The 12,829-nt window shown below is 39.3% G+C and overlaps 2 protein-coding genes across 2 annotated transcripts in view; one reads left to right on the forward strand and one right to left on the reverse strand.

Annotated features, from left to right (window-relative positions):
- LOC114662093 (monocarboxylate transporter 8-like) overlaps positions 1 to 12,829 on the forward strand; it is a 1,225,996-nt gene that overhangs the window by 979,165 nt on the left and 234,002 nt on the right. The window lies entirely within an intron of this gene.
- LOC114663066 (actin-binding protein WASF3-like) overlaps positions 1 to 12,829 on the reverse strand; it is a 129,086-nt gene that overhangs the window by 70,438 nt on the left and 45,819 nt on the right. The window contains exon 3 of the mRNA XM_051934390.1: positions 377 to 511. Coding sequence (XP_051790350.1) covers positions 377 to 511 — 135 coding nt within the window. The remainder of the gene's footprint in view (positions 1 to 376; positions 512 to 12,829) is intronic.

Genomic DNA, 12,829 nt, shown 5'->3' on the forward strand with positions numbered 1-12,829 from the left:
AAAGTTCATTATTAAGAACTTCTCACTAATAGTCATGTGCATTTATTTTCTTTTTTTAATTTCTTATATTTTTTATTAATAGCTAACGCAAGACATGCCTTATCATTCTTTACATACAGACTCACTTTTCTGGTCATTTCCAGTCAAATACTACAAATGGTAGTATCTGTATATGGTTGTACTGTATATGTTAAACATTGATGGAGTACATAATACATGTTTTTTTTTTTTAATTCTTTCCAAAAATTTCTAATGTATATTGCTTATTCCTCACGGTTGTTATAATGTAATTAAAGGCCCTCAACTAAGACAAGCAAATAATCACAAAGTATGTGAAAATTATACTACCAAATACTAAAAATATTTATTGATTTACCTTCTTCTACTGTTGAATCTAGCTGAGTGACTTTGACAGCTAAGAGGTCAACTCTTTCTTGAAGATTGTTCATTCGCATGTAAAAGCTGTTCGCTTCATTAAACAGCTCTCCAAAAATATCCTCTGCATGTTGACCTGTGTTAAGTAGAAAGACGTAAGTCAGGAGAAGTACAAGGAAGGTTATCTATAGTAATTTAATATTAGTGGCTGTAAACCAGCTTATTATGTAAGGAACGGCTAACATTTCTTCATTATACTTTCAAAACAGATGGTTGTTTTATAACAGATAAACAGACAATACATCATGGGCGGCATGGTGGCGCAGTGGTAGCGCTGCTGCCTCGCAGTAAGGAGACCCAGGTTCGCTTCCCGGGTCCTCCCTGCGTGGAGTTTGCATGTTCTCCTCGTGTCTGCGTGGGTTTCCTCTGGGTGCTCCGGTTTCCTCCCACAGTCCAAAGACATGCAGATTAGGTGCATTGGTGATCCTAAATTGTCTCTAGTGTGTGTTTGGTGTGTGGCTGTGTTTGTGTGCCCTGTGGTGGGCTGGTGCACTGCCCGGGGTTTGTTCCTGCCTTGTGCCCTGTGCTGGCAGGGATTGGCTTCATCAGACCCCCGTGACCCTGTGTTAGGATATAGCAGGTTGTAAAATGATTGACTGACTGACGATACATCAGCATCTATTGCACTCTGATATAGTCTTATGGGAATTGGTGTATTCTGAGAAACTTTACTGACACAAGAGGATACAAGGCTTTTGCGCTAAAGGTACAAAACACAACAGAAAATTAACAATATTTTCATATCTTCCACTGGCTACTCCTACCTTTCTTCCTTCTTTGGACTTCTTTCTGCCATCTGAACACTTGTCCACTCTCCTCTTGACTATAAATTCAACTGGCGTACAGTCGAGGGTTATTTTAAATTGTTCGCTTTTACTCTTTCTGGGGAAGCCCACCTACCACTTTCAGAGCCAGGAATAAGCTAGAGAACTCCTGATTTTGCCCTAGCAGTACTCTTCCTAGCTGCCCCAAGTGTCTCTGCATTCCTGAATTCCTGACTCCTCTTCAGTCAATTGTCCATCATGCTGGGCAGGCACATATTAGATACAAGCTCTCAGTGGCATGAGGGACCCTCAGGCTCTTCTCATATAACTAGGGGGCTCTGCCCCCTGCTCGCTTCGCTCGCCAACCCCTGATGTTGTGAATTTACAAAGAGTGTGATGTATGAATGAGATATAGCATAGTGTGAAGGTGTAGATGACGCATATAGGAAGCAAATAAAGTTGTCCATGTCCAAAAACTGGCTCAGAGAGGTAGATGCTAACTTTGTCTATGGTTTGTCCTTGTGATTTGTTGATGGTTATGGTCAAGGCAGGTCTAATGGGGAACTGTCGCCGTTTAAGTGTAAAAGGTAATTCCAGGTCAGAAGTTGCAAGGTAATTGTAGGAATTAGAACAGTATTGTTAGCATGTGATTCTGTAAGAAGTTTTGCTTTAATAACATTGTGTGGCATGGTGCTGACGACTAAACGTGTACCATTGCATAAACCCTGTTTAGTGTTAAGGTTTCTTAATAGCATGATTATTGTTCCATTTTTAAGGCTAAGATTGTTTTGTGGTAATCCGGCTGAGTTAATAGTGTTCAAATATTCTAAGGGGAAATTAAGATGGTCATTGTCGTCATCAGAGTCAACTTTGTCAGAGCTTAGAAAGAGCTGTGCCACTCCAGGAAGTAATGAAATGACCTGGTTATTAATGTGATCAACATTAATATTTTTTGGACATAATATAGTTAGTTGTGTTAAAAGGGGTATTTGGTGTAATGAGATTGTTGTTCCAAATATCTCCGTAACTCTTTTGAAAGCAATGCTAATTGTCTGTGTATTTTAAGGTGGACTGAAGAATAGCCGAGCGCATGGCATGTGGAACAATAGCTAAGCACTGTGTAAAATCTCCTCCTAATAAAAGTACCTTTCTTCCAAAGGGAATATTATTATTCATCAACGTTTGTAGAAGTTTATGAATGGTGTTGAGTAAGTGACTGGATGCCATTAGATGCAAAAGCAAATGAACTATTGTAGGATCTAATGCAGTTCATAAAGTTTTTACTTTCAGGTACTGCGTTAGTTAGAAGCTTCTGTAGATATGCAGGATATGAATGTAAAGGAGGCAGTCAAATTTGACCCTTCTGACAATAACGTGTAAATTCATTACTTGTATTGCCAGTTGTTTGTTTAGGGAAGTTAAGTGAATGACAATGATTGCAAATGACATCCATTAACCCCAATGAATTTTCATGAATAGTGGACTCATTATTGAACGCGTTGTGAGCTAACTGGCGCAATCGTTTAGCAGGTGTCTGTTGTTGATGTCTTTGACGTGTATGTTTTGTCTGTGCCGTTTGAGAGGCGCGTCGTTGTATGTGCAGGATTTGGGACGTGCTATTCTGGAGCTGTAATCGATTTGCCTGTGCTGTGTGAGAAGCCCGTTGCAGTTTACGGCGTTAATTGTTTGTATTGAGCCTTGCCCGTTTTTGTATGTCGGTTAGTCGTCCGACATGTATTTTTTTTTTCATGCGGGTTCGTGTGTTTGGTCCTGTCACTCGAGCCGTATCGTTTTGTACCCGTGAGCGTGAATTCATGACTTGTTTGTTCTTCAGCGTTAGAAATATGGATAAGTAATAAGGAGGATCGTACTCACTGTTAATATGGAGCCTTTTTTGTGGTTGAACGGTTAATAGTGCATCAGTGTAATGAGATCGATGTATGCTGTATAATATGAATGTGTTCAGATGATGTATATTTAATACGGACAGTTCGTTCAGTAATGGGGCTTTGTGTCTCATTTCTTATTTATGTTAGTGTAGTCGTGGGTCTGAGCTGTGCCACTCCAGGAAGTAATGAAATGACCTGGTTATTAATGTGATCAACATTAATATTTTTGGACAGAATATAGTTCGTTGTGTTAAAAGGGGTATTTGGTGTAATGAGATTGTTGTTCCAAATATCTCCGTAACTCTTTTGAAAGCAATGCCAATTGTCTGCGTATTTTAAGGTGGACTGAAGAATAGCGGAGCGCATGACATGTGACATAATAGCTAAGCACTGTCTAAAATCTCCTCCTAATAAAAGTACCTTTCCTCCAAAGGGAATATAATTAATCATCCACGTTTGTAGAAGTTTATCAATGGTGTTGAGTAAGTGAGTGGATGCCATTAGATGCAAAAGCAAATGAACTATTGTAGGATGTAATGCAGTTCATAAAGTTTTTACTTTCAGGTACTTCGTCAGTTAGAAGCTTCTGTAGATATTCAGGATATGAATGTAAAGGAGGCAGTCAAATTTGACCCTTTTGACAATAACGTGTAAATTCATTACTTGTATTGCCAGTTGTTTCTTCAGGGAAGTTAAGTGAATGACAATGATTGCAAATGACATTCATTAATCCCAATGAATTTTCATGAATAGTGGACTCATTATTGAACGCGTTGTCAGCTAAGTGGCGCAATCGTTTAGCAGGTGTCTAAATATGGATAAGTAATAAGGAGGATCGCACTCACTGTTAATATGGAGCCTTTTCTGTGGTTGAACGGTTAATAGTGCATCAGTGTAATGAGATCGACCTATGCTGCATAATTTGAATGTGTTCAGATGACGTATATTTAATACGGACGGTTCGTTTAGTAATGGTGCTTTGTGTCTCATTTCTTATTTATGTTAGTGTGGTCGTGGGTCCGAATCCTGCTTTTTGTGTATGTTTCGTGTGCTATGTCCGTAGTCTGTCCCATTTTGTGTCCAATGGGTTTGTGTGGCGCTCGCGTCTGACTTCTTTTTTTTTTTTTGTGCTAGGGGGCGTTGCCTCATTTGTGTGTCATGGGTCTCAATTCTCTTCTTTGTGTGTGTTCCGTTTCGCGTCTGACTCCTTTTTTCTGTGTGCTATGGGCGCCTCATTTCTTATTTTACGTTGCTTTGCATCCGGTTTCCGTTGCTTGGAAGGGGGGTTTTGTGGGGGCGCTTGCGCAGTATGTCTTTTGCGGATGACGTATATTTAATACGGACGGTTCGTTTAGTAATGGTGCTTTATGTCTCATTTCTTATTTATGTTAGTGTGGTCGTGGGTCCGAATCCTGCTTTTTGTGTATGTTTCGTGTGCTATGTCTGTAGTCTGTCCCGTTTTGTGTCCAATGGGTTTGTGTGGCGCTCGCGTCTGACTTCTTTTTTTTTTTTTTGTGCTAGGGGGCGTTGCCTCATTTGTGTGTCGTGGGTCTCAATTCTCTTCTTTGTGTGTGTTCCGTTTCGCGTCTGACTCCTTTTTTCTGTGTGCTATGGGCGCCTCATTTCTTATTTTACGTTGCTTTGCATCCGGTTTCCGTTGCTTGGAAGGGGGGTTTTGTGGGGGCGCTTGCGCAGTACGTCTTTTGCGGCTACGGCCCATGGCCGGATGTCCCTGCGTCCATCCGGTTTACCATTCTCGGTTAGTAATATGGATCCTGAAATTACACTGGTGCACCAGGAGTCATTTGGTCTGGGGCGTCATAAACAATATTGGGGCAATTACATTACTGTGGTTTTAGAAGCTGTCAGATACCCCTTTTACCATATATATATTTATATACAGATATGTATATTTACACACACACACTCACACACATATATATACAGTTTATTAGGGCTGGAAATCGATTAAAAATAATTAACTAATTAATCACATACATCTTTGTAATTGATAACGATTAATCACATGTAACATTAAAAACATTTACTTATAAAATTAATACATAAATCATAAAGTAAATACACACTGAATCACAAAATTAATGTAGAATCGACACAAAAAAAATGAATGGGATAGTTCAAACTGAAACAATGACCTTAAACATAACCTTTTAAGAAAATACTACTTGAGCAAGTATAACCTGAATTTGAATGCCTTCCTAAAAGGCAAGTTGAAAAAGAAGTCAATAAGAAAATGAGACCAATGTATTAATTATCAAATTGGGATAGCATATGAAACACGTATGTGTCAAAGTAAAAAACTGATAAAAACGGATTTAATTGAAAGAATATGCATCTCTTAAATGGGCATACATTAGAACTTGTATTAAAACTCCACAAATACTATCCTCAATTGTTCATCACAATCAACGACTGAAAATGATATTCTAAACAAGTGCTGTGTCTGCAAACACCAACCTCCGAGCTGCTTTTTTGTCACCCGCCTGTCCCACCCCTTCAGACAGTTTAGCACATGGTTAGTAGAATCAGAGTGTGCCTTGGGATTTTTGGGTTATAAAAAGTGTACCACCAACGAGAAATAATTGGAAAACACTGATCTACCTACAACTTTGCTCCTGGCATAGTAAAAAAAGATCTCTGTGGTGTTACCTCACTTAAAAACTGATATCATGCATTATTTGGATGAGTATGTTGTGTGCTTTGCCTAAATTAACGAAGATACTGCAAACTGAAATAATGGGTAAGGATAATCATTACACTTCCTTTTCATAGAATTTGGTCATAATAGTAGGGCAACAAGCACAGTAAGCTACACCGGCGAGTTAAATACAGAAGTACCTGTTTTTAGTGCCACTGAAATATAGCTTATTTAGCACTTGTGTGATAAGACACTGAATTGATCTTCATATAGAAACATGAAATGAAAATAAAAATGAGCATAATTTTTTCATCTTCACAGCTTTGCTCTAGCATTGTCCCAGGACTTCCGTAAACCCCCACCACCCCACCCCTTTCCTCCCACTGCCCTACACCTATGTCAGTATGTATATATCAAGAAGATGAAAATTCCACCTTGACCAAAGCACTGCTTGAGGTGTTTGAGACAATACTTTTTAACTCGTTAAATAAGCCACATTAATTGCAAAAATTAATGTATCAACTTTCCCAGGCCTAATATATATATATATATATATATATATATATATATATATATATATATATATATATATATACTAGCCATGTGCGCCCAACTACGTTGCGCGTGTTAAAGTTGTCTGTGAAGGGCTCCCTGTTTAAACGCGGCTGCCAGTCGTGAACTGGGCCCGTCGTCGCACAGCATTATGATTTTTTATAAGGGAAACAAAATTACAAAACAAAACCCTTGGACATTGATTTGATAGGAACGGCCTACTCGGAATCACTGTCCAAATAGTAATTATGTGGTGGTGGAGGAGCATTTCTACTTCTCTCCTTTCACAGTCCGTCTCATTTTCACGACGCTGTCGTTTCCTCTCACGATCTCTTCTCAACCTTTCTTCAATCTCGCAGGTTGCTTTGTGGCAACCCAAAGAGTAATGAAGAACCAATGCTTCTTTCTTGAACTCCAAATGCTGACTAATGGAAAATCACAGAAATGTGTCCGACTTATATACTCTGACTGCCAACTCCAAGAAGTGGGTGAACATTCGATTTGGACGAAGTGCTGCCAACGACGGTCGATAGAAACAGAAAAAGCCACAGTCTCGACAACGAAGCAGGTGTCGACGCCAGATCTAAACACAAAGAGTGGTATCGACAGTGTTTGTAAAGAAAAGTAACAACCAAAGACAAACAAAGATCAAGATCCAAATGAAGATTATATATAAAGATTAGTTAATTTAAAGCACAACAATTTGTTTAGTTTGAATGTTTGTGTTTTTGAAGTATGTTTTAGCTGTCTCTCTACTGCCATCTAGTGCTTCTTCCTCTAATTCATTCGCGGACAAACAAAGATCAAGATCCAAATGAAGATTTTATATATATATATATATATATATATATATATATATATATATATATATATATATATTACGCATCTATCAGTAACAACTTCTGCATTTTCCACCCAGAGTTCCGAAGCGTTCTGGCTGGAAGATGTGTGACCCACTTCTGCTTCCATCAAGAAGACATGCCCCTTTTGTGTGGGTGCTATATAAACTGAGAAGCAACCAAAAGTTGAGGTTCATTCTGGAACCAATGCACATTGAGGACTGAGAACTTATTCTGCTTTTTCAACTTTCCGTTTTAGTTTTACACCAGTTTTGCACCCAGAAAGGCTTGTTGGTTTCCCTTTTTTTTACAACACAATTAAATGGAGCTGGTCCCGCAAACCTTTATTTGCCTATCCTTCCTGCTTTTGAAAAAATACAATATAAACAAAGGATTCAGAAAGTATTCAGACTCAGTTCCTTTCTTCACGCTTTATTGTGTGGTAGACTTAATTTGAAATGGACAAATTTGCTATTTTTGCCCATCATTCAGCACTAACAAGCTCAATGACAATGTGAACATTATCTTTTCTGTTTATGTGGCATTTCCTTTCTTCATTATTCTCATATAATGTTAAGCACGCATACCACTTGTTTTAACTTTTTAAGTCTTACCTGGCAGCCTATTTAGAGCAGAGGTCAGTGTCCTATTATTATTATTATTATCCATCCATCCATTATCCAACCTGCTATATCCTAACTACAGGGTCACGGGGGTCTGCTGGAGCCAATCCCAGCCAACACAGGGCGCAAGGCAGGAAACAAACCCTGGGCAGGGCACACACACACCCACATACCAAGCACACACTAGGAACAATTTAGAATCGCCAATGCACCTAATCTCCATGTCTTTGGACTGTGGGAGGAAACCGGAGCACCTGGAGAAAACCCACGGGGAGAACATGCAAACTCCACGCAGGGAGAACCCGAGAAGCGAACTCAGATCTCCTAACTGCGAGACAGCAGCGCTACCCACTGCGCCACCGTGCCGCCATATTATTATTATTATTTTAAATGTAATGGTGGATTCCAAGCATGTATCTAGGAAACTGAGTGAGGATTTCATTTGGAAGGAAGCCAGTCAAGTCACCATTGGATTGTCTGCTTCTTGCGGGGACTAATAGCAGCGGGTGCACATACAACTGACTGTAGCTTCATGCTGTACTCTGCCAGAATTTTGTTATTGGACGAGAGGCTATGGAGAGGCTGTTTAAATCAGAGATTTTCCAGGTGTTTTGTTTTTTTGTGTAAAGCACACATTACCAATTTGAATGAGCATGCATGAGAAGATGCATTAATTAATTGCTTGCATTTATGCAGTATATGACATGGATTTGGGGAACCAATCCAGGATTAGCTAGGGCATGTCCTAGTTTTCATACCCATTTGTACTATTTTTAAACCCAATATGTGTGAAAAAAATTACTTGTGATTGTTCATTTTGGGATTTTTTTTGTTAAATCTTATAAAGACAAAAATGTCTTTTTCGTAAATGTGGAATAACTATAAAAGAAAAAAAGTATTTGAATGGAGACAATATTAGAAATAATAATTAGAAAATTAAAGACTGTAAGATAGTTGGTAAGTAATCCATTCTTATTTGAATGCAACATTAAACTGTTAAATACATTTATGCCTTTCATATATTTTTATTAAAAGGATGCCTCCTTTGTGAACAAATTGTGTTTTGCTTCACCATAGTGTCTGTAATTTTTTTTTTTTTTTACTTTATTTTATGGAAAAAAAGTTAAAAGTTATTTTCATGCTGAAAAGTAAAGAAGGTAAGAGACTGAAAAGTCTCAACTGTATAAACTTCATCAGGTGTGACACCAGAGATGTTATCTTCTTTTTTGCCAGTGTGAAAATAACCTTTAACTTTGTTTTCCCTTTCGAAAGAACGCTGACACAGCCCTTCATTAACTTTCTGTTAGGTTGTTTCAGAAAGAGAAAATGCATCCCATGTAGTATATTAGATATGTTATGTCAAAAAGCACTTCAGCCAATAAGAGTCAATTATTCAAAAAGCGACAGGTGCCCCATCCCCTTTTTGAACAAATGAGTAGGTCAGGATGTACATAACCCTTTCCCCTTATCCTGCCACTCGTCTGATGGGAAGCCAGCATGGGGTGGAAGTCCCGCCTTAGGAGATGGGTTGGTGTCAAATAAGAAAGTGAGTGGGTGCTGGAGGCAGAATTGAGTGATCAAAGGCAGGGGATTGTAGTTTTTTAGGGCGTGTAAGTGAAGACTAGAAGTTTGTGGACATTTTTTTTTCTATGGTTCTGTCTGTGTGTGTGGAAATTACAGGGAGTTTCAGAGGGGTAGAGGGGCTGTAGAGAAAGGTGAAGGAACGGGGTGCAAGGCTGAAGAGGGAAAAGGTCAGGGAATTGTGGGTGACCAGCACACCTACATCATGCATAAACCTGTTCGCATGAGAGTGGAAAGGAACAGGACAGTAGTACCTGCCATTGACTGGCAATGCCAGGAGACTTTCATATCAGACAAAGATTGGAGTAGAGAATACTATTATCTGTCTGCTCCAGAAGGCCTGTTCTCACCTGGACAAAGGTGGCAGCACTGTGAGGATTATGTTTTTTGATTTCTCCAGTGCCTTCAATACCATCCTCCATCCCTGTTAAGGGGTAAACTCAGAAATATGCAGGTGGATGAGCCTGTGGTGTCTGTTGGGCAGACTACAGTTTGTCAGTCTCAAGAATCACAGCTTGTCAGATCAAAGACTGTGTTTTTAATATGGATGTGAGCAACACATTTTCTTTTCACTCTGTTCACCTCAGATTATAAATATAACACCAGATCATGTCACTTTCAGAAATTCTCATATGATTCTGCACTTATGGGGGTGTATTGATAAAGGGAATGAGACAGAATATAGGATGCAAAGATAATTGTCTGCATCTTAACATCAGCAAAATCAAGGAACTGGTTATTGACTTTCACCGCACCAAAGAGCCTCTGTGTCCAGTCACTGTTCAAGTAATGGATGTAGAGGTGGTCCACTCCTATAAGTACTTCAGGGACCGATTAATGACAGGTTGGACTGGTCTCAGAATACAGAAGAACTATATAAGAAAGGGCAGAACAGGCTCTACTTCCTCAGGAGACGGCATTCGTTTAATGTGAGAAGTGAATCTTTTATAACTCTGTGATGGCTGGTGTGATTTTCTAGGTCCCACCGAATCAACAAGCTAATCAAAAGGGCAAGCTCAGTTAATAGTATGCACTCTGGACTCCATGGGGGTAGTGTCAAAGGAAAGCATATCTGCGCTCATTTGGGAATCAGCAGGGAATGCCAGGAGTTGTATTCCATCAGTTCATGCCTGCTTAGGTCTGGGGGTGCCACCAGAGGGAGATATGCTCCCTGATATGTGTGACTTCCAACAAGAACAGCTGGACCGGAAGTGCTCCTGGGTCCTCACTAAAAGGGACTGCACTTCCTTGTCCAGGGAAGTCCAAGCTGGGAGAAAGAAAGGCAGCACTAAACTGGAGGAGAGCAGTGCGGTGGTGAGAGGTGAATTGAAGGAGAGACGACTTGTATTTATTTATACAAAGTATTTTGAAAATAAACACCACACTGTCTTGATGTGTTCATGTTGGGGTTTGGGCACTCTCTGGCTCCCCCTAGCCTTCAAACTATCTAGCTATTCCCCCAAACACCAGTGCCCCCTCAAAATGACCAATCCCAAAACCCAGGCTTTCAGAACCTTATCTAAAAGAATTGCACACACAAAATAAAAAAAAAAGTTTTTTATTGAAAAGTAACTCTGAATACAGAACATACAATGAATGATTGGTATAAAAATGTCAAATACCTTCACATCTTACAAACAGATATGCTACAAGGAAACACATATACTTTAGACAATCTACAGCAAGAGACAGAACATTTGTAATTTCCTGGGCATCTTTATCAGAGCAAAAGAAAAAGGCGATTTATATGAACAAATACAAAAAAGGTTGCTTTGGTCAGGAAACGTATTGTCTAAGCCACAGGTGTCGAACTCCAGTCCTGGAGGGCTGCAGTGGCTGCAGGTTTTCATTCTAACTTTCTTCTTCATTAGTGACCTGTTTTTTTCTGCTAATTAACTTCTTTTGCCTTAGTTTTAATTAATGTGACTCAAGCCCTTTAGTCATCTCTTTTTCCTTAATTAGCAGCCAAACAATAATGAGACACAAAACGAGGCGCTACATGACCAGCTCCCCTGTGCCCATCACACAGTATCTGAAAATAAAGAAAGGTGAAGGTCTCAGTAAGGCTGATCTCTCAGGTCACCAAAACATGGTGACGGTGTTCTTAGAAAAAACAGAAAAATCAACAAAGAATGAGAGCAGCAACAAGCCATGGAATTAAATAATGAGTTTAATTAACAGCAAGAATCAGCTTCTCATTAAGAAAGTGATTGGAGTTTGAAATCCCAGCTTAGCTGGTCATCTGTCGGCTCGTTTCACATCTCATTTCTGTTTGGCTGTCATTTAATGAAGAAAGGAATACATTCAGAGGACTGAATCCTTAAAAACAGGGCTATTAAAATGAAGGGAAAAGGAGTTAATTAGCAGTGAAAACTGATCACTGATTAGGAAAAGGGTTAGAATGAAAACCTGCAGCCACTGTGGCCCTCCAGGCCTGGAGTTCGACACCCCTGGTCTAAGCTGTGCTCAAAACAGCGTCGTACCCATGACGCCGTGTTGGTGCAGTAAGATAATACTTTAAAGTTCAAATAGATCAGTTGCTCCACCATTCCTTTGGTCTGTGTTTTTCATGTTGAACCTCCTCCAGGAGAAGTTGTACTCTAATATCATTGCAGCTAAACTGTTCATAAGATCTTCAGCCATTAAACCTTTCAACACAGTTTGAATCAGTTCGGGTGCGTGGATGATAAGATGTCCACAGAACTGATTAGTCATCTGCACAATTGAAAAACACAGACAAATAACTTCATCCACACTCTATAAATGTTCAGTTCAGCCATAATCATCCTAGCATCACACACATTTATTCCTCGTCGGAAGCATTTAATAACCTGCACAAATAAAAAGCAAAACACATAAAAAGTTCAGAAGAGTGACTCTTTGAAAGCATACTTTATTGAGCAATTGCCAAAATGGCTGATTTGATTATCAAAAGCCTTCAATTCAAGATCAAACAGAATAAACTTATGTTGCAGATTTAATTCCTACTCCTGGCAAAAGAGTTACATTTTTAGTATCTAGCACACAACCGCCTAGTGTAAAATAGTTAAACATGTAGGCAGAGATTAAGGATCATATCAAACAACAACAACAGCAGTGAACACACCCTGCATTTAGAGTAAGATATCACCTTAGACACATCAGCTGAATTGGGTGAGTGGTCAAAAGAATTGAAGTTAAGATGGGGTGGATCGGTCACTTGTGAGCTTGCATCTCACCTTCAACACAGTTAATTTTTAATATTTATTTTATTGGTTAGTTATCCTTTCGAGACATAACATGTCTAGCATCCTTAGAGAAAGTTAACCATGTGAAAAACAGAAGCTAGCACCAAGATCTTAGGGATGATTCAGACAACCAACTTTGCGTGTTTCCAGAGTGGCTGAGCAGTTTAGTGCATTGGACCTCACTCCAATAGATGGATGACTTTCATCTGGGTGGGTTAGCATGCCACCTTGGGAAACCCTTTTTTATTTTCATATTATTT

Source organism: Erpetoichthys calabaricus, chromosome 12, assembly GCF_900747795.2.
Source record: "Erpetoichthys calabaricus chromosome 12, fErpCal1.3, whole genome shotgun sequence".
Taxonomy (NCBI): domain Eukaryota; kingdom Metazoa; phylum Chordata; class Cladistia; order Polypteriformes; family Polypteridae; genus Erpetoichthys; species Erpetoichthys calabaricus.